This window comes from Thermothelomyces thermophilus, chromosome 3 (genome assembly GCF_000226095.1).
Source record: "Thermothelomyces thermophilus ATCC 42464 chromosome 3, complete sequence".
Classification (NCBI taxonomy): Eukaryota; Fungi; Ascomycota; class Sordariomycetes; order Sordariales; family Chaetomiaceae; genus Thermothelomyces; species Thermothelomyces thermophilus.
Window position 1 is genome coordinate 3,268,985 of NC_016474.1, and position 24,376 is coordinate 3,293,360.

Genomic DNA, 24,376 nt, shown 5'->3' on the forward strand with positions numbered 1-24,376 from the left:
CGAGCAAGGAGCTTAACAGATCTCAAGAGGTGCCCATCTCGGTTTTAAACTGTCGCACTATTATTGAAGAACCTGGCTCAACCGTTTGTCCTTTTTTACGGGACTCGGATATTAAATAGCCAATTCATTGTTTACACTAGTGTACAAACAAATATCATGAAATTTCTCATGCGCCTCTGTTACACGGCGGCGTTGGCCAGAACACAGTGTCCGGCCCGCTGTCCGATGAATGCTCTTCATCTCGAGTTAGTTTCAACCCGCCATCTCGGGCCCTTCTTCTCAACCCTTGGATGACGGTCCGCGGGGCGGCCGGAGTTGTCACTGCAGGATGGTGTGCAGACAGAATGCACACACTCCGCCCATGCAGCAGCACTTCGAGATGGTGCCGCAAGCGCCGCCTCCTGTTCGCGATTGGCATCTCCACCGTCTGATTCTGGCCGATTCCTGCGCGTGCAACCGACGCTACTCCGGGTAGAATTGCGCTCAGGCGCGACATCGCTTCGGCGTGCAGGCAACTAGTTGCAATAAATTTTGGATATTCAATAACTCGGGCCAAACACGCAGTTTGGCTTGCCCACCGGCCAAGTCCTCAGCGGGTGGGCGTTAGTGGGCTTCCTGAAGTGGAAAAGTAGGCTTTAACTAATGGTTATGTACGGACGTACACTACGGATTAGTCAGGGCGGTTTTCCCAACTCCAGCCCAGCGAGTGGACTTGGAGGCTAGCAGAAGTCGACGATTGGTCCGAAAACCCCAGGCGCGGTCTTGCCAAGGGGGGCCCCCGGTCGGAGGGTGCCTCCCGCAGCTCGACCCCTACTAGCGTAGATCATGTTGCCGAAGTGTTCTGGCCCTCTGCGCTGTGCCGCCTTCTGTTTCTATTTTATCGCCGCACCTGTTCTGGACTGCCCAACGCCCCCGATCCCTTTTAGAGATGTCAGTCAGCAGAGCTTCGTGATCGAACAACAAGCCAAACGAACTCTGTCTACGATTGGTGAATTCCGATCGCGCAGAGGTCAACTGCATGTTGGTTACTCTAAAGGGTGCATACATACTGTATGTACATACATACATACCTACCTACCCGACCTACCTGAGGTAGCTGAGAAGCACACCACCTACCCACCTATCGCGCCCTGCGCTGCACGCTTCGTCAGCCACCGCCAACCTGCTTCCCAATCTGGCAGCAGCATTACCACCGATAGGTCGTCCGGCTCGGCCGCTTCGTCCCATCGGCGTTACCCACCTCCCGCGCCGCAGTTCGTATACACTATATATTTACCCGAGTCGCCCATAGACTATTTATTGGCCAACCAATTCACACACGAGCACGACCGAATCGTCGAGTTTCCGAGCTTCGGAGCTTCGATTCCTTCCGCGAAGGGTTGTTAACACACGTCGCTGCCGGAGCGCTGCACGCTGAAGGGTCCGGGTTGAAAAACATTTCTTAAATAAATAGGGACGACCGCCCTCACGCTGGGCAAGTCGGTTGCAACGTATCGTTGGTGACATCCGGGCCCCAACGAGTGCTGCGATCCTCCTGCTCTTGCCGGAAGACGATCTGCCTGTCTGACCCAGGCAATCGGAAACTCAGTCACTCGTTTTACCACTACTTAGATCCGTCGCACAGAGTAATGTTGCACCGGCCGACCCCTGCAACCGCAACACCATGAGCTCCGATGCAGTCTCGACGCCGGCCGGCCGCGCCCTTCGCCGGTTATCTCGACCAAATCGCCGCCTCCCAGTCTTTAGTCACCTGCCAGTAACACCATGGACCGTGTTACTCGTCGTCCTTGTTAGCTTCGCTTCATACGCACTGGCGGCCATCGCACCCTTGGAAACCCTGGCTGTCGGCCATGGATCGCTAAGGCGGGACGGCCAAGGATGGGCAGCGCTGCCAGACAAGCAGTCATCTCAGAGGGGGGACGTACAGAGGCGGGCCGCATCGGAGGATTCGGAGTCTACTACGGAGTCCTCGGAGTCCTCGGAGCCCTCGAAAACGTCGGCAACCCGGTCAGTCACGACGACATTCTCCATCGGCGTGGGGTCAGAAACGCCCTCTAGTTCGGGATCCCGCTCGGCATCCAGCTCCAGCACGACTGCTTCTGCAAGCCCTCTTCCCAGCATCCTCGACAGCTTGGTGTACGATTTCGCGCCGGGTCCCGACGGCGAGGCCTCGCCATGTCCAACCTTCATCAAGTCCTTCCTCGCCGACCCCAACTTCAAGAAGTGCTACCCCCTATCCATGCTGTTTGACGTGAGTGTAATACCCGACATGCACCCTAACCCCCCCTACTTGCTAACCCGGCACTACAGAGCTCCCGGTCCTTCTTTGAAGCCCAGCGCTCGGCCGTCGGTATCACGCGCACTCTCGACGCGACGTGCGCCGCCAACGCCACATTCTGCACCGGCTACCTGAACCAGCTCGCTCAGAACCTCACCCAGCCGGAGAACTGCGGTACCGACTATGAGCGTGGCCAGTCGACCGTCGCAGACATCTACAACGCCATGATGGCCTACGGGCCCGTCTACAGCGCCGGGTGCCTGCGCGACCCGGACACGGGCGCCTACTGCTACGCCAACGCCGTCACCAACCTAACCAACCCGAGCTCGACCTACATCTACTTCTTGCCGCTCAACAAGTCCCTCCCGGGGACCACCGTGCCGTCGTGCGGGTACTGCCTGCAGCGGACCATGGCGCTCTATCAGGCGGCGACGGCCGACCGCAGGCAGATGATTGCGAACACTTACGTTTCCGCTGCCCAGCAGGTCAACACCATCTGCGGGCCCGACTTTGTCAACGAGACGCTTGCCGCCGAGGTCATTCCCTCGAGCGCCGCGAAGGTGCCGGCGGCGAGTTTGTTGATGACGAGCACGCTGCCTTTGTTATTGGCGACACTAGCGTGGTTGGCCTAGATTTCATTTTTCCTCGACTTTGTCTTTTTCCACTCCTCCTCCTCCTCCTCCTCCTCCTCCTTCTTCTTCTTCTTCTTCTTTTCTTCACGATTCTTTCCTTTACGTCGCCCATTTTGTTTTGACAGTTTTAAAGGCAAGATAGAAAGCAGCTCGTTCGCTGTGGTTGGAAGCATTGGCGTTTTGGGTGGACAATTGGTTTCTTCTTTCTCGGAACGAACTCGGCGAGTGCGGTGTTCAGGTGCAACTATGGGATATTACTTTTCTGCTCCTTTTGAGGTTCATCTTGGGAAGGTCTCTTTGAAACGATGCGGAAATGGGATGTGAGGGCTTCGCCCCAGACGGAGTGGCGTTGGGTCTGGTGGCGAAGGCTCGCGGGCCGCTGCTCGGTCGAATGTCATCCGGCTCAGCTGGCGCATTGGCGGGTATCGAGTGGCTATCTGGATAGAAAATATAATGTTTTGTGTAGTACATCATCGGGTTCTCTTGGCGATGTCCTGGAATGGCTCCTGGGCAAGAACAAAGGGGGAAGAGAACTGCCCAAATGCTACCGCCTCCAACTGCCCGGCGCGATTCGTTTTTGAATTGCTATTATCTTGCCCGTAGATGCAGTCCATTGTGCCTCTGAGATACAGGCCAAATCTTGCTCTTTATGGAAACCGGAAAGCGCCCCAAATTCCCACTTGGAGCCGCGAGTGCGAGCTGAGCTGAGAGAGATTGGCTGTTAGCCTAACCAGCAGATTTTCGCTCGACGCTGAACCTATCCCCTAGAGTGTTCTACAAAAATCTCTGCAATCTCGTCGCATCTGTCGTAATTTTGTTTAGCTCAGCTTCTTCTACACTCTCGGCGCTTCGTGAGGTGAGGTGAGTGGCAGTGCCGACGTCTTGGCGCAGGGCTCAGGGGTTTGTTTACTTTCGTTAGATGTGTATGCTCCCACCTGGACCTACGGCATTACTACAAGTCCGACCCACTGGAGGCACAGATCAAAAAATTTGATGCTACGTTCAAACAAGGTTCCGTCTTGTCCGATTATGTGGGCTCTGTAGAACACTCGGCTCACTGTTGTTTCTCAAGCTGCGACTGGGGAAAAGGGGGCAACGCGGGGAAGGGTACTAAGTAAAAACTGGGGGAGCACGGGATGCTGTCTGAGCGGCAATAAGGATCAGTTGGTGCCAGGCCTGGCCCGGTCAGGTGCTGCCCCTTTGTGCTGCGCCGGATCGCAAGCGTAGCATCTCACGGCCGGACAAGAGATAAACCAACAGCTTGATAGAGAAGAGGAAGAAGGGGTTGGCAATGGGAGGAGCAATGTTTGCAGAGTCCATCCACTAATCCCGTTTCCCGGGGAGGGAAAAAAAGGGGGGGGGGGGGTGCGCGGTTGTTGCGACCGGATAGGCTTAATTCGAGCTTGTTCTCCGAACCCTTGGTGTCTGGAATGTGTAAATTGGTCACCGAAGATGAGAACGTTGGCGGACACAAACCCAAGGTTCTTCCCTACAAACCCGAAGGGCCAAGGAGAGGTTCTGCGTGGTACGGGCAACAAGCGCCGTTGAGAGAGCCCGAGTAAGATCTCGCCGGCGGCATCAGCTTTGGAAACGTGAGTTACACACGCCCCAGCTTTCCAGACGTTGTAGAGCATACACTCGGAAGCCAGCATCTCGCTACAATCTGGTGGTGTCGTAGACCCTCCAGCTGTCCTTGTACATGAACATAAGACAACTTAGGTTCGTTGTTTGTAAATGCCAGTTTGTGATTATGATCAATGGGTAGAAACTGGAAGTTGGGTTGTCTCACTTGAGATCAATGACTCTGGTATTAGTCCAAGAACCCGGATTTAAAAAAAAAAAAATGGGCTACCCTTACATGGATTGGGATGCATATCTACGTTCGATTCCGCCAGCGCAGAAAGAGGCAGCACACAAACCGTCGCATTTGCAAAGGTCGCCGGGCACTTGGTATGCTCAACTTGCTTCCCGAAGTCCTTATACTTGACACCACCGGGCGAGAGAATGTTCCTAGTCCACCTGATTGGAGAGCACACATGATGTGAGGCAAGAAGCGGTCTGGACACGAACTAGAGGACCATGGTCCCCCCTGAGCCCTCCAGGGTCAACCCGAGTTGGCAGGAGGCAACCCGGTTTAACGGCGTGTTAGCATCAAGCCAATGCTCGCGTCTACTCCCTATAACGTAGGCTCAGTCAACATGGTGCGTGGCCACGATGGAACAACGGACGGAACCATGGCACATGCAATAGCCACGCAACTGCTGACACGCCAATGCCGCGTCCCAGTGTAAGCGCCGACAGGAAGAGGCCATGGCTATGGCAGTTTGCTTGGTCCAACGCAGGATGCCAGCGAACCAAGGCTGAGGAGTTGTCAACCAACCCAAGATGATCAAACTCGCACTCCAGAACAGCCGGGTGTCTAGACGGTCAACAAGCACCCGGCCCCGGGAAGTCCGACCACCAACCCCCCCAAGGCGGCTCGGTACTTGTTGGACCGCAGCAAGAGATCGGCCTGGTTTCTATACAGCGGCAGGAGGACGCTCTGCAGCCCCATGCGACAGTAATGACACCTGAGTTAGATGGCGGTGCCTCTCTCCTCGCCAAGCGCCGTCCTTCTTTTCCCGGCCAGCCCGTGAGTTACAGGCCTAACAACAGGACGAAACGTTATTGTCAAGCGTCTGGTAACCATTCCGCCTGATCTCAGAACAGTGGCAGCCCCCGACCCCCTTTCTCCCAAATAAAGGAGTCTGGAACTGCCCCAGACGGAAGCATCCATCGTGCCCAATGGGACGGCCACCTGGTCGACGCGACATTCCCAAAAACCCAGTGCTGGAGGTGAAAAGGCTCGCCAAAGGACCGAACGGTATCTCAGGCCGCCGTCATCGCTGCAGCTGGCGGGCTTTTATTCTGTATGGCGGGAACGGATCCATCGTGCATAGACTGCGCGCTGTGAGGCGATTGACTCTGGCGTTATCTCTTCGTCAGGAAATGATATTGTAACGTACTGTACAACAGTTTCGTTAATCATCTACCGGTTACCGGTCGCCGGACAGCGGACAGCGGACAGCGGCTGAGCAATTGTTGGTAGTCAAAGAAGCGGCGGCGCGCAGGGGGGCCTTTTTCTCTCCCGGTGCCCGCGAGAAGGTGAGGCTTGCCGATCCTACCCTCTACACCGGAAAGACGGGAGGCTCCATGAATCACGGTGCTTTCAGGCGATCCGGGAAAGGCAACCAAATCTTCCCCTGGCCCTCAAGCCACCAAAAAAGAAATGATGGCAGGTGGGCGACAAGCAGACTGGAACAAGTTCCGGCGGTTGGGAGGGTGTGTATGTACAGTACCCTAGAAAACCGAGGGGGTGTTTCTCCCCCTTATCCATGGTGGACCGCCTTAACAAGCGAGAACTGTGACGATCCGGCCATTGTGCTAAGTGGAAGTCCCGATGTGAAGCCAAAAAGGCATTCCGTTACCAGCCAAGAAAGGTAGTTAAGCCTAGATGAAGTGGCCACCGAATCTGGGGAGACGGTAGATTTTACCCGGATTTTTACTCTCGTCTATCAGATCCAACCCCCCTGCTTCCCTCGTTTGTCAAACCTGGGCACCGCGGGACGGGGAAGGGAAGCGAAACAGTAGGATGCAGGCCACTATTCATCCATGGCAGCTCCAGGCTTCTGCTCATCGAGGAGCTTTTTATCGGACATGGGGTTCCATCTGGAGCCGTGAAGTGATCGGCAGCCGGCTATGAATGACACCGCGTGATCGTCTCGAGATGGGGCGAAGAGAGATCGAGGAGGGACAGTGTTCCGCGCTTGATGCTTACGAACGCCTGGCCGCGTTCATCATTCTCAGGGCTTGCATTCCGTGGTTTCGGTGCTTGGCCGCGCGGTTTCCGTGATCTTCACTCGCAAATTCTGAGGAGACCCGTCAGATTAATTATCCGCGGCTGGATATTGGTGGACAAGGCGGGGGAACCATTTCTTGGTAATTGGACCCGGGGTTGAATTAGCCGCAGTTTCAAGTCTCTCTTGCATGTGGGAGGGTAGCATCCTGCACCGCAACATCTCGGCTATTGTTTGTCCACATTCGGAAGCCAATTGGCCGGTGATTGCTAGCTGAGACACCCGTAATCAAGGCATGGCGGGACAACCAAAGAGAACCATTGCTCGCTGTCTCGAGTTCGGTTTGCAAAGCTAAAGCCATTCATAAAATTTAACCAAAGTGCGTTGAGAGAACGGCTTGGTCGAGCGAATGAGGATAGGACGCTGCCAGTCGAACGGGCGATGGCTCGATGGCGCTACAGTGGATGGTAGAGAGACCCCCGTCGACGTCTGTGTGCTGCCGCCAGGCAGGTCAGGTCTCAAAACCCTGCTGCTTTGCCTCGAGAATACTTCTAAATGCCGCTGCTTCGGTGAGAGGGCGGAGAGCGTGGGTGTGTGTGTGCGTGCGTGCGTGCGTGCGTGCGTGGAAGAGTTACCGCCATTGTTTGGGTTTCGATACAAACTGTCGGCCCAGACAATGGACTCCGTCACCTACAGATAACTGTCGAGGGAATGGCTTTCCCCGGAGACTCCTAGTTGCAACTACCGGCGGTAGATCCCTGTGGGGTGACGCGGCAGATTGTTATCCACTCCTCTACTCTGTGACAACCACCTGGGTCTGCGTTGGGTGATGTCGAGTTTTGACGCAGCTACGTATTCCAGGGTCGTCGCCTCGTGCGTTATGGCGAGAAAGTTCGAGAGCACGGCTGGGGATCGGAGGGTGAATGCGCAGAGGAGACCGATTGGGCGGCCGGCAGTTTGGAGTGCTGATTGCCTTCTCGAGACGTCGCCCCGTCGCATTAGCGGGCCAGACAACGACGTCAACCACCAACAAGGCGGCCCCGGATATGATTATGAACCCTGCATGCCCTTCACTCGAAACCGACTGGGAGCCCGCGCATAAGGTGCCAACAGACACACCACCCGGGTCCTTGGGGACTCTTATAGGGCGCCAAGTGCTAGGCCATCCACCATTCGGATGTTTTCTCCTATGGTTCGGCACGTCGGTAGTCCCCTGCAGCGTTTCTTGCAGTCATAACTCTCTGGTATTTGACGGGCCCCAAAACTGAATGCCGTCAGGCAGGAGGATGCCCCAAGGATAGAGACACAGTTCCTGTGCTGTCTAGCGAGTCAATGATGAAAAACAGTTGTGGGCTTGCGAACGCGGCAAGACAGACATTAGCGCTTTGCAACCGAAAAGACCAAGGAATGTCGCACAGCAGAATCTTTGCCCGTTTCTGGGGGGTTTGAACCACGCACTGAGCGCTGCCTCGTGCAGCAACATCGTCGGTCAACCTTGGTAAACTGCAAGACTCCGTGCAGCAAGCAGCAGCTTTGAGGGGGGAGGCCTGAAACACGAGACCGTAACTGCCGGGACGGCTCATATTTGGCTCCCAAAGCAATCCGTAGAGTGGACTTGAGCCAGATGACCTACCAGGCCTCCGACAAGACTGGCCACTGGGAAGAAACCGTTTGCGGACTGTGCTGGTGGCTGCTTATTGGGATGATTATGGGGATGTTGGGGATGTTGCGGCGCCGAACAAAGGTCCCATTTACTTGCCGCGTCCACACAATGCCAGGTTTTGGGACGTCGTGGCCATGGCTGAGCCCGGCTGTCGTCCGTCAGCTTGTGCGCGGAGCCCAGGTATCCCCCCTGCATATGCAGTAAAAGAATGGGGGACACTGTGGGATAAGGTATAGTAGGTAGTTCATCCAATGGGGGCACCGCACCAGGTGCCGTTCGTTGATGCCACCGTCTGTCAATATCTTTTGTCTCAAGGTCCTACATAAGCGGTGGCGAAAGCGCGGCGCTCGTGGCAGCTCGTGAAGGGTCGGACCGGGCGAGTCAGCATAGGTGAGGAGATGCCGTACGGAATACATACTTACATGGATCTGACACCGAGGAGATGGTGCAGGTTCGAGCCAAGGTTGCCGAGGGAGCTTGGTATAATCTGCATCCGTAGACGCACGCCCACAACAGCTGGGCTGCACGTTCGCCCGCGAAGACTCGTAAGAACTGCTCCGTACGGTGTACAGTACACCGCCACCCAAACAGGCGCCTTCTCTCTTTGTTGCAGCTGACTCGGTATGAACTGTGCAAGAACATCAGTGCAACGGGACTGACAGCTACACAGTATGTGTGCTCTTCCTTGGGGCCATCGTGCCAGTATGGTGTCGTGCACGCCACCACAAGGCCGGGGTCGTGGTATGTACTGTAACTATGTATGTATGTATGTACATACATAGTGTACAGTACCGGCCGAGACAGACGGCGCTCAGCCTTTGTCCGCTGCCGAGTCCCCACAATGGACGATCATGATCCACTGGGAAGCGCCCAACCCGAAAGAAGCATAGCCGCATTGACGCTTGATTCTGATCTCTGCCGAACATCGATCGCGGAGGGGTTTGTATTTCTCCTCCATTGTGCTTCGTACTCAAGCGAGAGAGAGCGCGCTGCTGACCGGTACACATACATACTATGTATCGGTGTCTAGACGGATGTATGTACGCTACTTGTGTGACGAAGCTTTTGATGTCCACGAAGGTGGCACGAGTCAAAGAGCCAGTGCCGGTCGTTGGCGTCATGCTCGGCCAGCGGGCTGAACGCGGTCTTGGTGGGCGCTTGCGTCCGACGCCGGCTCGGAGAAGGGGCCGAATGCCGACAGGCTTGTCGAGGGGAGCCAAGCATGAAGCTGCGGATTAGCCATATAGTTTGAGCGACAACTCAACCGCTTCCCCGCCGTCTCAACATGGGGTGCAGAGGGAAACCGGGAACCGGGGTCGCATCCCTCCAACCACGGGCGTTGGCGAACCATGTCTTGCCGTGTCAGACCCGGGACCCTTGGCAACATGCAACATATCTGTGTTTACACTAATTAGCGCCCTGCCGAAACGTTGTAACGTCGAGTCCCATTGATTTGCTCTGGTGCGCTGTACCACAACAGAGGCAAACCTCTACTCCGCACCGTGTCTTGAATATCGAGGCTAGCCTGCCTGTTGCTACAATCATGAGTCGAGTTCCTGGAATCCGGGACCTGAGCTCGGGAGACTAGGTCTCATGGCTTGTTGTTATGGCGCTGCCTGGAGTGTCGGCTGCATCGAAGCTAGGTGAGCGGGCGACTTTGCTCTCCAAGACTGTACGGACTGCACGTATGTATGTACACACATGATACATATACATACATGCACACAGCACTAATGTGGGCGTGAGTGACCTTCGATGACTCTGATGACCCGCAAAGTCGGTCCGCAGAAAAGAAACGCCGCCAAGACCGAGGACCCCAGGGGGCTTGATTGCGGTTAGCGGCTTCTCGAGCCGCCCGGAGCGTAGGCGGTTGTGGACCCCCAGCAATGGAACGCCACCTCGGAAGCCGTTGCGAGGCGTTGACGACAAAAAGCAACTTCTCGTCGGTCTGCTGCGTGGCCGCCGGGAATACACACATGCTGCGTATCTGCACGAGACAGCTGCAAGATGGGGATCGGAGCGGGTCCAGGTCATGAAGTCGCCAATTGACCACGCGGTGGCTTGAGACGAGGTCTTTCTATCCGCAGCCTGGTCAGGCCAGCACGTTTCTTCTTTCATTTTGTCTTCTTGTTTTTCTCATTCGTTGTTTATGCGAAGAACAGAATGTGCCGTCCAATTGCTGGGATTCAATGAGTCTCGTGTGTCATCGCTGTTGTTCATCCGCAGCATTGAATGAAGCCAGCAGCCAGACGGTTTGGCCGAGAGAGACACTGGCGGATCCGTTCCGGAAGAGCGCAGAGGCGAGGAACTGATCAGCTAGGTAACAAATGAATCCCACCCGGTGGAAAGTCGGTTTGAAGATCCTGCGGAATCATCGCAAAATGAAAAGTATGAGAGGGACGGCACGGCTATTGTCCACTGCAGCAAGAGGCGAGCACGGCCAACCTCTGTTGCCCGGTGACGGAGCTCGAATGCGAGCAATCAATTGCAGGCGGCGGCCGACGGTACGGAATAGGCAGTAACTGATCCGTACCAACACTTTCAAGTGTGGAGCAAACATTCTTTAGGAGAGCGACGGGGAAGCGACCAGGGTCTTGCACGATGCTCCACCTATGCTCCACCAAACTGTATTCTAACGCCAATTAGAAGCTGGCTGCGACTGCCGTAACCGGGAGATGGGGTTCCCGCCGAGCCTTCCCACGCCGTCCCGCCCGCCCTGCCCTGTGGGTGCGCAAATCCTTCCTTCTGGGAGGCAAGAAGTGTACGGATTACTGTGGTACGGAAGGAATACGGAATACATACTGTGGTACGGGCACACTAACAGTAAATTTCGCCGTGACAGGGCTGCCACTGCCAGCTCTGGGATGATGACAGGTTGCCTGCCGCAGACCTGCCCAGTCAGGCAGGAACAGCCGGTGGAAGCGCTCCCTCCGCACAAACCAGGAATGACCCAAAACCTTTGAGTCAAGTGGGTGCGATCGGCCATGCAACTCGCACGAGATCTTCACTCGGTTGCCCCGACGGGGACACTTCGGCCACGAAGCTTATTGTGGGAGCATCCCGGGTTTTTGTGGAAGAATTCGACGGCTGTGTCTGAGAAGCCATTGCACGCACGCGCGGTCCGGAAAATGGGGTTTTACTTTTGTTCGATGTTCAGCCCGTCTCCGGGGCCGCTCAGAGTTCATGATCAGCGCCATGGCGTGTCTGGCCATGCCATTTTGCGCGCTCTTGGTTTCCGATGCACAACACACAAGAGGTCTCGCGCCCATGTGGCACTCTGCCACGCACCCAGCTCAGGCCCTGGAAGCTTCAACGGTGCCGGCTCGGCTCCGGCACAGGATGTGTACCGTATGTTTGTACACGTATGGTGTGTACAGTACAACAACAGGACGAATGTTATACCGAGGTGGCTAAGTGCTTCTGGTCGGCCTGCGAAACCGCTGCCATTTACGAGGAAGAACACCAGAATGGTGCTGGCGATGGGGGTTTCTTGTGTAAGTTTGGCCCGCTGATCTTGGCTGACCCGATGCAGAAGCGTCTGTATGTATGTACATACATACATATGGACATACATACAGTACGGATTACATACACTACATGGGCCGGACTGCGCTGTCGACGCGCCCGCGCGCGTGTGTGAGCATGCACAGAGTACCACTGCGTTGCAAAGGCAGCGTGCCGGGTACAGCATGTGAAAACATATGTACATATCCTAGACTTTCAACGCGCATGTACGAGGGTATGTTCCGTACAGTTCATGCTTCTTGAACACGCGTCCATGCCGGTCCAGTTTCGACCGGTCTGCAGCATCAATGCTCTTTACCCGGGCCCTCGGCCGTCCGGGCGGTACTCGAGGTATCGCCCATTCGATACGGAGGACTCGATCCACATACCAACTGTGTATGTACATACATACTCTGGTACGGACTCCTGCAACCGGGTGGCTCACCCCGCGGAACTTGTACCCCTGCCGTTATTGGCGCTTTATGGCCCCAGAGAATGGTTCCTTACGAGACGCACCACACTACGGAAAGATGCCCGATCAAGGAGTATAATAGGTTCGAACTGATTGCAGTGCCGGGGAAGTAGAGCCACGGCACTTCCGTCTGGCTTCCGGCTTTGGCCAAGGCCCGTTGACCCGCCTGGTTGAATGCCATGATCGGCCCCTGAGATCCCTGCCGAGCAATCTGCAAAGACACTCTCGGGGTCCGTTTAGTCAGGGATTTCGAGCAGGACCGAGCTACCGACCTACTGTACCACACTTCGTAAAGGGAAGACTTGGCTGGCTTCCTCCACACGCAGCACAGAGTAGTGTATGGATGGATGGATGTACTGTACCTCCGTACCTCCAGCACACTACGAGGCAGGATGCCGAAGCACGTTCCCTTGTTGATATTAACACCGGCATCCCCCGTTCAATCTCTCTGGCCATGGCCCACCAGCCCGGCTTTGCCATATTGCTCTGACACCTCCCGACCGACTGCAACCCTGCCATCCCAGCTCACCTGCACCGGTTCCGCAAACTCGCCGGGCCCCTTCTGCCGGGCCCATCCATCAGGAACCGGGTCCTCGCCGGCTTGGAGCTGGTGATAAACGGCAGAACTCCCCTGAAGATTTCCCAGCATTACCTAGCGCCCTCAAGATTCGATCTGTCTACTGGAGTCCTCCACTTTTTTTTTTCCCGCGCGCCCTCATAGCTCTCTATACTACAGGTTTCACGATAAGGAGAGATTTCGAGTCCATTCCTCCTCTTCCATCCGGCAGTGGTGGCAGGAGACCATCGTCAACCTCTTTCAACGGTCCGTGAGACAGTCCTTCCCGACAAGTGGCAATCCGGAATACAGCATCACTCGACCCGGACTCGAATTGGCTTGCTGCAGCTGCATGAGACAGCCGCACAACGACCCAACGCCGTGAAGAGGGGCTTGTTCCACCAGGATCGGAGCAATCGCCGTCAAAGCATCGAAGATTGCGGAATGCGCTAGCTGCTGCCCGGAGCTGCAGTGCCTGTACGAGTCCATTCCGCCATACGTGTCCCACGCTGAGACACGCCCAAGCCCCGGCCCAGAGCCCGGCTGTCGGATTCGTGTTGGTGCTGCTCCAGTGGCCGCCCCTTCAGTGGCCGTCCCTTCTGTGGCCGGCCCTTCTGTAAAGGCCGCCCAGCTTCGGTCGACCCCCACGGCATGCTTGGATCGACACAGGCTGACCGGGGCCTTGTGAAGGACAGAAGAAGCACGCCTGGCTATTGTCTGTGTGCCCGCCTCTCCTTCCTTTCCCCCCTTTTCCCTCCAAATGTCTGCAGCGGTCGACTCTGTTCATCACAGCCTTGGCCGTCATTCCCATCTGGACGGCATGGCTCAGCATCACGGATTTCACGAATCATACGCTCAGGGGCATGGGCGGTATGCTACAGAACAGCAGCATTTCCAGCAGCCGTCTCAAGCAAGGCAGCTTCCACGGTTGCCGCCCATGTCTACCATAATACCACCCGCATCATCCGACCCTTCGCCCGTTCTGTCCAGCGGCCGCGACGCGCCTTACTATGGCGGGCGACCCAACTATTACTCCGAATACGCAACTCCTTCGCCCGTCGGCCAAACACCGCCGCTCCTGCCCATCCCAAACAGCGAACCTCACCCCTTGTCAAAGCGAGCGGTGGATCTCCGGCATTCACCAACCCTGTCGTCGACGGCCAGCGACAGGTCAACCGAAGAGATGATGGCTCACGAGCTGCGTCTAAGGCAGATGAGCAGCAGCTTGCATGACCCCCACGGCCAGAGCCCAACATCTCGTCAGCCTCTTTACTATCCGTCCCCGCGGTCAAGGGGCGGTTCCTTACAATTTGACAATGCTCTCTCTCCAATATCAGCCAACGCTCCCTCAGCAACACCCTATCCCTTTTCGTCCACATCTTCCTCCTCCTTTTCCTCCTCCTCCTCCTCGTCCGTGATGAAAAGCAACGGGCAAGCCGTGACAGCACAAGCACCGCGCAGCCCGCCGAGCACGCAACCCTCCACCTCCCCGCGGCAAGAGCCCAAATGCATGAGCATCTCGAATCTCCTGAGCACGACAAGCGAGAGCAGCGCTGCACCCGCCGCCGTCACCAGCAGTTCCACCAGCAGCAGCATCAGCGCCTCCGCCAAACCCGCCCTCCCCCCCGCAGCAGCAGCAGCAGCAGCAGCCCCGCGACGCCCGACCTCGGAATACCGCATCACCGTCCGGCAGCAGCCCCTGGCCGCCCGCAGCTGCGGCTTCGGCGAGCGCGACCGGCGCGTCATCGACCCGCCGCCGATCGTGCAGCTGACCATCCACGACCCGAGCCTGAGCGAGGACGAGATGGCGCGGCGGCTGCGGCACCAGTTCTCGGTCGTGCACTGCTCCATCTGGGACGACAAGGGCTGCAGGGACATGAGCAGCATGCCCGAGGACTTCCGGCAGCAGCGGCGGCTGATGGGCACCCTCGTGGCCAGCCCCTTCGTGGGCCTCGACGACCGCGGCCAGGAGGGCTGCTTCTTCTGCTTCCCCGACCTCAGCTGCCGCACCCCGGGCCTCTTCCGCCTCAAGTTCGCCCTCGTCGTCCTCGACCCCGCCCGCATGTGCACCGGCGACCGCTCCGCCATCGTCGCCACCGCCATGAGCGAGCCCTTCCAGGTCTACAACGCCAAGGACTTCCCCGGCATGCAGGCCAGCACCCCGCTGACCAAGAGGCTCAAGGAGCAGGGGTGTCTGATTAGTATCAAGAAGGGCAACGAGAGGAGGGAAGGCGGCGGCGGTGGTGGAGGAAAGAGTAATAGCGGTGGTAGCGGCGGCAAAAATGGGAAAGGAGAAGAGCCGGAGGAGGAGGAGGAGGAGGAGGAGAACGACGACGACGATGATGAGGGGGACGGAGTGGAAGACAACAGGTCTTCTCCCGATGGTAGTGCTGGTGGTGGTGGTGGTGGTGAGGAAGGAAAGAGGAGAAAGAGGATCAAGAGGATCAAGAGGTAAAAAAAAAAAAAAAAAAAGGAAGGCCACTCCGCCTCCTACTTTGGCTTAAAAAAACCAAAGGCTTTCCGATCTCTTTGCAAAACAACTCGGGGTTGATTGGGTTAAAACAAAGGGATTTGGGGTTTGGACACCCGGCGTTTTTGTGTTGTTTGAGCGATTGGGGTGTCACGGTCGCGGATGATGTTGCTGGAGCACTGATACCTCTTATTTTTTTTTTCCAATGAACGGTTAGGAAACGGTGTGGAGTTATATACGGAGTGAGTTTACTTTTTCTGTTTCTGCCGTCTTATCCTCCTCGGCGAGGGATAAATGAAATGTCTGATCGAATTCATTCTTGCCCTCGAAGATGTATGTGTTTGAGTGAAGTGGCTATGGCCGAGGGATGTACATACATACAGAGCAAGCGGGTCGGGAAGGATACCCTGAGAGCCGTCTACGATACCATCTACAAATCAACATGCAGGCTCCGTGGCATATTGATAGCCGCGTTGGCTCGGCCGACGGGACGTGACTGAACGGGAATATGAAAAGGCCAGAATCCGACTCATTCATCTCTTGGGGTCGAAAAGAGAACAAAGACTGAGCGGCGTGCTTCAGCGAGCCATGTGTGTTCACCATAACAAGTCGCTTGGGCTCAATGAGGAGCCAGTTTCTTCACTCTTCAAGGAAGGTAAGCGGACACTCGGGGCCGATCCGATGCTTCAGAAGAAAAGAACGGTGCTAAAAGCAGGCGTTGTGAACCCACTCCCCCCCCCCCGGTAACACCGCGACGCCCGGTTGATTTCTCTTGATATCTCGTGTAGACAAGCGATACAGCCCCAACACACGAACGAGGAGACATGAGCCCTGTCTTTGCAGAACAAGTAGTGCCCCTGACGGAGGAGAGTTGACATATGGAAATCACTTCTACCCTTCCCCCCTAAGATCGAGGATCGCTCATGCCAGATACGTGTACGATCCGTCTTCACGCTCCAGATAGTCCTTCTCAATAAGTCTATCAACCATGTTAGTGGTGGCCATCGAAAAAAAAAGGGGGGGCGGGGGAAGTTGGTGAAGAAGAAGAAACAAAATAGGAGAAAACGTACTTGTCGATATTCGCCTTGATATCCGCCACGTCCATGGCGCCCCTGCTCTTGGTCTGGTTGATGACCTCGGTCACGAGCTGCACGTGCGTCATCTTCTTCCGGCTCTTCATGATGCGGACGATGGCCGCCTGCGTCTCGAACTGGCGGTCGGCCGCGACCTTTTGGTGTGTCTCGCGGTTCTCCTCCTTGGTCTCCTTGAGCTGGATCTGGTTGATCTTGACGCGGAACTTGGGGTCGGTGAAGGCCTTGTTGACGGTGAAGGTGTCGGTGGGCGACACGTCGCGGCCCTTGGGGTGCTTGGTCAGCACGCGGGCCTTGCCGCAGGCGAGCGACTGGAGGGTGCGGTCGAGCTCGCCGCCTTGGAGGCCGGTGGACTGCGAGATCTGCTCGTACGAGAGCACGCCGTCGCCGTCGTTTTCGACCTCGTTGAAGAGCATGAGAACGGCGGCCTGCGGCGCGCTGACGAGGAGCTCCTTGGGGCCGCGGTTGAACTGCGCCTTGATGACGCAGTGGGCCATGTTGTGCTTCCACGTGAGCCGCCTGCCGGTGTGCTTGGACTTGTAGTACCCATCAAAGGTGTTGATCTGCTCGAGCACCTCCTTGGGGAGGTTGACCTTCACGTCGGGGAAGGCGGGCCACGCCGCGGCCGAGAGGATGTTGACGGTCAGGTCGACCCCGGCCGTGTTCCGGCCGGTGCCCGCGAGCCACTCCTTGTAGGACGCCATCTCCTCCTTGGCCAGCTCCTGGTCCTTGAACATCTGCTCCAGGTTATGGGTGAAGCTAGAGCCGCACTCGACCTTGAGCTTGGCGAGCATGCTGCGCTCGGCGTCCTGGCTCGCGCTACGGCCGAGCAGCAAGCGGCGCGCCAGGTCTTTCTTGTAGAAGGCCTCGAAGATGTCCTTGCCCTCGATGAAGCGGAACAGCTCGAGGCCGTGGTCCAGCTGCCGGTCCAGCTCGGCATCCTCGTCGGCCGTGCTCGCCAGGCCGCTCATCTCGGCATCCGCCCGGTCCTTCACGTCCGACAAGAGCGACTTTGGAAGCGTCTTGAGCCCCCCGCGCAGCAGCATGTCGATGTGCTTGGCGACCATCTCGCCGACCTTGGACGTGCTGGTGTTCCAGACGGCGGTGTTCTTCCTGTCGTTGATGAAGTGGGCGAACGACTCCCTCAGGGCATAGTAAAAAACGTCGTCTTTGGAGAAGGCATCCCGTATGACGACGTCGAGCGACCGCCTCAGCTCCAGTAGGCGGATGACCATCTCGTCCCCCCTCGTCGTGTCGCGGACGATGGCGGAGCCCGTCTGGCGGATGAACTGTTCCCAAGGCCCCTTCAGCCGCTTCTGCAAGCCCGACAGCTTGAGCAGCTCGTAGAGCGCTTTCACGGACTCGACGTCTTGGGCCTCGAGCAGCTTGGCCACGCTGCCCGTGTCGAGGAGCTTCTCCGAGTACTTCTCGATCAGGACGTGGTGGGCGTCGCCGAGCAGCTGCCGCTTCGTCGTGCTCTCAAAGTTGAGGCCGTCGCACCTGGCGGCCTCCCTCTCCAGCAGCGCGGCGACGGCCCCGATGTAGTCCTTCAGGCCGTAGGCGGCGCTCACCTCGCTGGCAAACTGCTCAAAGTAGCGATGCGACCGGACGAGGAACATGGGCTCAAACGACTTGCCGTAGACGCCGCAGAGCCTCAGCATCGCGATCGCGTCTCTCAGCAGGACGTCGTCCGCCCGCTCGTCGCCCTGGCGCGCATAATCTACCAGCCGGCACGCCCCCTCCAGCACGGCCTTCCCCTGCGGCGAGACAGCCGCCCCCTTGGACGACCCGAAGACGGCCTTCCGGAAGAGGGCGATGCCCATCTCGTTGATGCCCTGCTTTCCCTTCCCGCCATCCACCCCGCCCTGCTGCAACAACAAGTACCCCCGATCCAGGTAGCTGTAGATCCCTCGGATCACGAACACGACCTCGTTCCACCGCCTCCACCTGGCCACCACCCCGCGGAGCAACACGTCCCCCGCCCCGGCAGCGCCGCTCTCCCCGCCAGCGGCGGCGGCGGCAGCAGCAGCAGCAGCAGCATTCGAGGACGAGGATGGGGCGGCGTCCCGCTGCCCCTCCCACAAGCCGCCCAGCATGTCCGCGCTGGCGAGCCAGCCCTCACAGCGGGCGCGCAGCCGCTCCGTCAGCTCGGCGGCGTCGCCCTTGCGGCAGATGTCCTCGACGCCGCGGTACAGACGCTCCATGGGCTGGGCGGTGGGGCGGCCGGCGAAGATGCTGGACAGCGCGGCGTCGAGGTCGGCATGTATGCGGGCATAGTAGGCCTCGATGGAAGTCGTAGTCGTCGGAGCGGAAGAAGAAGAAGAAGAGGAGGAGGAGGAGGGGGAAGAGGAGGAGGAGAAGGAGGAGGAGGAGGAGACTGCTGCTGCTGTGGATTGGGACGCCACTGCGGGGCGGAGGTTCTTGATGACGAGCTTGCGGGAGCCGAGGTGTGGTTGGAAGGCGGGGCGTGGCTGGTGGTGGTAGTGCGGGTGCGAGGGGCGAGCGGCAGATGGGTTGGGTATGGGATCTGTTGGGCTGTTTGTGAGGTCGATCACCTCGGGCCGCTTGCCCTGAACCTTGGCGGACATGGTGACGGGAGTGGTTGTGGTGTTGTTGGCGGCGGTGGTGGTTGTTGTGGTGGGCGGGGTGTAGTGCTCGGAGCGCGGGCGCTTGGAGTTGGAAGTCAAGGCGGGGCGGGGCGCGGCCGAGTCGGGGTCGTAGTCGGGATCGGGATCGGAATCGACGCGCGGCCGGCGCCGGGGAGCCGAGACAGAGGAGCTCGAGCTCGGGAAAGACGTCGTGCTTGGGTTGGACGGGCCAGGAGCGGGCGGTATGTACGGCGGAGGCATGAAACGAGGGGATCCAGCCGCGGGACGGTGCCTCGAGCAGCTGGGAGAAGATAGTGTTGCTTGGTTTTGCTGGACAGTGCCGGGGAACAATTGAGCCAAAAGTACAGATTATTACTTCGATTGTGCTTTATCGTCGCTGAGTGCTTCCTTTTGCGAGCCGGCGGATCAATCGCGTAGTTGGCTGTCCAAAGAAGGAAATTTAGGTTTTGTCGAGACCCAACACCCGGTCCAGTTGGTACTTTTTGAACAGCAGACCTTCGGGCTGCTTGCGTGGTAGTTGAGAGTGAGAGGTCGGTCGGCCGGACTTAAGGTGCATTCTGCTCTCGCTATCGATAAGCTTGCTTCCCCTCCGCAGCGATCCGCTAGCGTAATCCGTAGTTGGTGGGGCCGCCTGTTTCTCTGGCATTGTTAGGTACAGTACCTTAGTTTTCTCGAGGAACGACTTTTTAGATCAAGCAAAGGCACAAACTGCCTTAATCACAGAGCACGTTAAGAGAACTATCCAGCTCAATGAACATTTGCACGTCGTTTGACGGCACCAGGAAATTTGGGACCAAGCCAAGTTGAAAGTTCAACAACAAAGAACATCGAGTTGGATACCGGAAGTTCTCTTGGTTACACACGTGTGGCGCTTCTATTCTGCGTCTACGGGGTTACTGTCCATATATACATACTTGTTTCTACCCGGCAGGGCTCGATGCTGTCGATTGGCTACACGTAGTGCAAATCTCGGCCCCTAGGTACAGTAGGTCACGTAATCCGTAGTTGTGTGAGCACCAATGATCCCGGCTCTGACAAGCGGGGCCAGCTACTGGCTTTCTACTTAGATGGTTAGAACTCTCAAGGGAAAACGGAATAACAGGAAAAGCGTCCCCCGCCTCAAAACGTCAGTCGCGTGTGTCTCCAATAGCAAACCAGAAACAGAACATCGATTGGCTCGGGTGCATGACTGTGAATTATCACCGTTCGTGCTACAATGGATCTGTTCATTCTTGTGGCATAGGTAGAAAAGTGTATGTAATCCGTACATAGTAAAGAGCAGGGAGTGTGGAAGGGATATCCATTCGTCACATGTAATCCGTACACAGTACAACTAATGGTCTCCAGCCTTAACTGTGGAGACAACGGTAAATTTCACTACGTCACAAAATCTTGGCTCCTTTCTCCCCACCTTCTCCACAGAAAGAACCTTCGGATGCATCCCTGGCCTGGCCTCAATTCAAATGTGGCACCCCTTCACTACGTGTCTGGCCTGTCGGTGAGTGGAGTTCAATGCTTCATCGGATCTCGATCACCCGTTACCTTGTTCACTGGATGTAATCCGTAATATTTTTTTTCCCTCCTTTTAATTATCACCTCATATTTCTTCTGTATCCATTCTGCGAATACCACCTGTTTATTCCTACCTACGCAGTCATTCCTTGCGCCACCGACCTGTCATCCCAATGGCACCCCCAACCGCGCCCCTGAACCTCGACTTCGAGGCCATCTCGGGCATCTGCGGGTATGATCTCTTTTCCCGCGCTCCCCTCCCCCCCCCCCCCCCCCCCCGGGACCTCTCCTCCCTAATTCTCTCTCTTTCCCCTTTCTACCTCGAGCAGAAACCGCTGTCCGCTAACAGCCAGCGGCCCGGCCCGGGCAACAACGCCGCAGTTCCATATCCATCGCCTGCTGGGTCGTCGTCTTCTCGCCGCAGATCATCGAGAACTTCCGCCGCAGCAGCGCCGAGGGCCTCTCGGTCCAGTTCGTCGTCGTCTGGCTGCTCGGCGACGTCTTCAACATCCTCGGCGCCGTCCTGCAGGGCGTCCTGCCGACCATGCTCATCCTCGCCGTCTACTACACCATCGCCGACATCGTCCTCCTGCTGCAGTGCTTCTACTATCGCGGCTTCACCCTGAGCGACGACGTGGTCCCGCCGCCCGAGCCAGCGTCGAAGCCGAAGCGGGGTGCGGAGAGGAACCGGAGCGGGAGCGAGGACGGTAACGGGAACGGGAACGGGCACGGACACGCGGGCGAGCCTGACGAGCGGACGGGGTTGCTTAGTGGCGGCGGCGGCGGCGGCGGCAATACTAATGCTGCTACCCATCATGAGCGGTCGCAATACTACAGCTTTGAGGACTACGAGCGGCGGGGGTCCTGGACGCACCTGTCGCCGGCCGTGCCGTTCGTGAGCAAGGAGCCCGTGGCGGCGCCCGCGCTCGCGCCGACGACGTGGCTGCAGGCATTTGCGTTCAACAGCCTGGCCGTCCTGATGGTGTGCGCCGCGGGCGTTGCCGGGTGGTGGCTGAGCCGGACGTACGGAAGGGGCGGAGGCGGGGCCGGCGACGGCGACGGCGACGGCGAGAAGCCGGGCGGAGGAGCTCAGCAGGATCCGCTCGAGCTCAACCCGCTGGGCCAGGTATTTGGCTGGCTCTGCGCCGCGCTGTACCTAGGATCTCGGCTGCCCCAGCTGCTGCTGAACTGGCGGCGCAAGTCGACCGAGGGGGTGTCGGTGCTCTTCTTCCTGTTTGCCTGCCTCGGCAACCTGACCTATGTGCTCTCGATCCTGGTATTCGAGCCCGAGTGCGAGGGAGACGAGGGGTGCCGACCGGGCGAGGCTGCCCATATCTTTTGGCAGTACATTCTTGTCAACCTCTCCTGGGTGGCGGGTAGCGCGGGCACGCTGCTGCTGGACCTGGCCATCTTTGTACAGTTTTTCGTGTATAGTAAGAGCGAGGAGGACTCAAGCAGCGACAGCAGCGACGACGTGGGGAGCACGGATGAAGAGGAAAGCATCGCCGGACAGGATGCTTGGGACCAGCGGCCTTTACTGCAAAGAACCGATACCGTGTACTAGCCGGACACGGGGAATAATAGGGCGTCCGGGGCGGGGAAGGGGAGAATTGTGTGTGCCGTAAAATCAACGTTTATTTATTTTAATTTTTTTTTTTTGTTCTGATCGCCAAACAACGAAACCACCTTTGAGATGACGGCACGCTTTTTGAATTCTGTTCTTATCTACAGCCACCCTAACCGCTTCCACAAATAACTCCCGCCGCTGAAGAAGGCGGTGGCTCCGGTAAAGGCAATGAGCCCGCCGTAGCCGCTGCCGTAGCCGCCAAAGGCATGCCCCTGCCACGGCATGCCCTTGACGAGCGCCTCGCTCAGCGGGCCCGAGACGACGTTCCCGATGCCGCGGCCCATGGCCAGGAAGGCGAACACCATGCTGGGGTCGGCCAGGGAACCGTGCTCGTGGCCGTGCCCGCTGCCGTCCGTACTACCGTCGGACGGAGGAGGAGGAGGCCGGGACGTGATCTCCTTCATGATGCCCGGCCATGCGGCCGAGTAGGAGCCGGCGAAGAGGCCGTAGACGATGCAGAAGAGGTAGAGGACCGGCAGGTTGACCGACATGCCCCACAGCAGGAGGGTGCCGAGGGTGGCGCCGAGGGAGGAGACGAGGAAGCAGCGGGTGACCTCGAGGTGGTCGATGAGCCAGCCCATGGCGACGCAGCCGGCCCAGTTGGCGACGTTGACGAGCATCATGGCGACGACGGAGGGGAGGGGCCGGGCGCCGAGGACGGCGCGGGCGTAGGAGGGCAGCTAGATGCCGGGGAGGAAGTAGCCGACGGCCTCGACGACGTTGAAGGCCTGATAGAGCATAAAGGGCCGCTCGACGACGAAGCGGAGCGAGAAGGGGCGGGCGGCGCTGGCCTGGGCGACGGGCAGGCGGGGGCGGATGAACCAGCTGAGAGGTGCGGTGAGGAGGAAGACGAGGCAGGCGAAGAGGCGCAGGGTGGTGGGGTGGCCGTAGGCCGAGAGCAGGCGCTCGAGAAGGAGCGGGAGGACGACGCCCGAGAGGCCGGTGGCGGACCACATGATGCCGAAGGCCAGGCCGCGGCGGGCGACGAACCACTGCTCCAGGTAGACGATGCAGCTGGTATAGGCGATGGAGCCGCCTACGGCGTAAAAGACGCCCTGCGTCACGATCAGGTGCGTCACGGTGGTCGAGAAGGAGCTCAGCGCGAGCGCGAGGCACATTAGCAGTAGGCCCAGGATGGTCGAGTACCGCGCCGGCTTGGGGAAGCGACGGTGCGCGTACATGACGAGCGGCGTCGACAGGTACATGATCCCCTATTGAAAAAGGGAAAAAAAAAAAAAAAAAAGACATCAGGAAGTCAGCAGAGAGGTTTGCTGGGCCAAAAAGAGGCAAAGGTCAAGAGAGGGGATATACGGACCATGGCGCAGGTGCCGATCACGGGTACGTTGGCCGCGCCAGCGAACGGCTCGTGAGTGCTATAGTAGTCTTGAAAGACGCCGAAGCTGTAACTGAAGCCTGGTTGGGCGGGAAGCCAAGTGTGTAAGTATGTGTGAATTAACGTGTGTGAATATGTGGTGCTTCAGGGGGAGAGGGGGATTAAGAAGAGCCGTCCACCTCCGCTTCTCTTCTCCAAAACACCTTTTTCGGGGGGCGCTTACCCCAGACGAGCGCCTCAATCATGAAGCAAGCGGTGAGAAACAGGTAGGCGTCCTTGCCGCGGTCGACCGCGGGCAGACCGGGCATCTCGAGCCCGTTCCCATCCTCGGCCTGGCGCTCCGGGCTGCTGCTGCCGCTCGTGCGGGCCGGGTTGTCGGGCGAGCTCTGGAGCTCGAGGATCGTCGTGGCGCCCCTTTCTGTTCTCATTGCGTCCGTACGTATGTGCGAGTGTCTTCGGTATGTATCCACATCCGCCTGCGGCCAGTGTTTGGTGCTGAGACCGTGAAAGGACGGAAACTACGAGCCTAGGACTCCGGTCGAGCTTTTAAGTTCTCGTCCGTGACTCGGAGGATCAAGCGCAGTTGTAACATGGCTCCACACGCGCCCTTTTCGGCAACATGGGGAAGCAGACAGGCGAGCCCAATCAGGAATCTGTGGGCCGCGCCCGAAGGCGACGTGCCCGTTGCATCAGATAAGCGGTGTTGTTGCTGGAAAAGTTCGTTGCAAAAACAGTCAGCGAGAACTTAAAACGACCTCTCGTGGGTTGTTTCGAGGGTAATTTTACTCTAGCC

General features: G+C 57.9%; 6 protein-coding genes across 6 annotated transcripts; 4 read left to right on the forward strand and 2 right to left on the reverse strand.

Annotated features, from left to right (window-relative positions):
- Positions 1-1,319: 1,319 nt before the first annotated feature.
- Positions 1,320-3,379, forward strand: MYCTH_2092861 (uncharacterized protein). Its single transcript, XM_003663203.1, has 2 exons — positions 1,320-2,251; positions 2,311-3,379. Exons 1-2 carry the CDS (start codon positions 1,664-1,666, stop codon positions 2,908-2,910), a joined length of 1,188 nt encoding a protein of 395 aa, XP_003663251.1. The 5' UTR covers positions 1,320-1,663; the 3' UTR covers positions 2,911-3,379.
- Positions 3,380-11,604: 8,225 nt separating this feature from the next.
- MYCTH_2110369 (uncharacterized protein) lies at positions 11,605-12,498 on the forward strand (the record flags this gene model as incomplete). Its single annotated transcript, XM_003663204.1, has 6 exons — positions 11,605-11,757; positions 11,798-11,949; positions 11,988-12,041; positions 12,126-12,148; positions 12,200-12,309; positions 12,406-12,498. 6 exons carry the CDS (start codon positions 11,605-11,607, stop codon positions 12,496-12,498), a joined length of 585 nt encoding a protein of 194 aa, XP_003663252.1.
- A 1,203-nt stretch (positions 12,499-13,701) lies between these two features.
- On the forward strand, positions 13,702-15,396 carry MYCTH_2127031 (uncharacterized protein; the record flags this gene model as incomplete). Its single annotated transcript, XM_003663205.1, has 1 exon — positions 13,702-15,396. One exon carries the CDS (start codon positions 13,702-13,704, stop codon positions 15,394-15,396), a length of 1,695 nt encoding a protein of 564 aa, XP_003663253.1.
- Positions 15,397-16,245: 849 nt separating this feature from the next.
- On the reverse strand, positions 16,246-19,617 carry MYCTH_2304940 (uncharacterized protein). The gene is made up of 2 exons (XM_003663206.1): positions 16,482-19,617; positions 16,246-16,390 (listed from the first exon to the last, which is right to left on the reverse strand). The coding sequence occupies exons 1-2, from the start codon at positions 19,349-19,351 to the stop codon at positions 16,333-16,335; spliced, it is 2,928 nt and encodes a 975-aa protein (XP_003663254.1). The 5' UTR covers positions 19,352-19,617; the 3' UTR covers positions 16,246-16,332.
- A 984-nt stretch (positions 19,618-20,601) lies between these two features.
- On the forward strand, positions 20,602-22,322 carry MYCTH_2304941 (uncharacterized protein). Its single transcript, XM_003663207.1, has 2 exons — positions 20,602-20,855; positions 21,005-22,322. Exons 1-2 carry the CDS (start codon positions 20,797-20,799, stop codon positions 22,185-22,187), a joined length of 1,242 nt encoding a protein of 413 aa, XP_003663255.1. The 5' UTR covers positions 20,602-20,796; the 3' UTR covers positions 22,188-22,322.
- Positions 22,323-22,348: 26 nt separating this feature from the next.
- On the reverse strand, positions 22,349-24,011 carry MYCTH_2127034 (uncharacterized protein; the record flags this gene model as incomplete). Its single annotated transcript, XM_003663208.1, has 4 exons — positions 22,349-22,930; positions 22,958-23,461; positions 23,566-23,663; positions 23,807-24,011. The coding sequence occupies 4 exons, from the start codon at positions 24,009-24,011 to the stop codon at positions 22,349-22,351; spliced, it is 1,389 nt and encodes a 462-aa protein (XP_003663256.1).
- Positions 24,012-24,376: the final 365 nt, after the last annotated feature.

What these genes read in the sequence shown, in the direction of transcription:
- MYCTH_2092861 (XM_003663203.1), top strand. Translation starts at nt 1,664, where the DNA reads ATGAGCTCCGATGCAGTCTCGACGCCGGCCGGCCGCGCCCTTCGCCGG. An exon ending in CCCTATCCATGCTGTTTGAC is followed by an intron (nt 2,252 to 2,310) that starts GTGAGTGTAATA and finishes CCGGCACTACAG; the next exon opens with AGCTCCCGGTCCTTCTTTGA.
- MYCTH_2304940 (XM_003663206.1), bottom strand. Translation starts at nt 19,351, where the DNA reads ATGCCTCCGCCGTACATACCGCCCGCTCCTGGCCCGTCCAACCCAAGC. An exon ending in ATCAAGGCGAATATCGACAA is followed by an intron (nt 16,391 to 16,481) that starts GTACGTTTTCTC and finishes CATGGTTGATAG; the next exon opens with ACTTATTGAGAAGGACTATC.
- MYCTH_2304941 (XM_003663207.1), top strand. Translation starts at nt 20,797, where the DNA reads ATGGCACCCCCAACCGCGCCCCTGAACCTCGACTTCGAGGCCATCTCG. An exon ending in GCCATCTCGGGCATCTGCGG is followed by an intron (nt 20,856 to 21,004) that starts GTATGATCTCTT and finishes ACAACGCCGCAG; the next exon opens with TTCCATATCCATCGCCTGCT.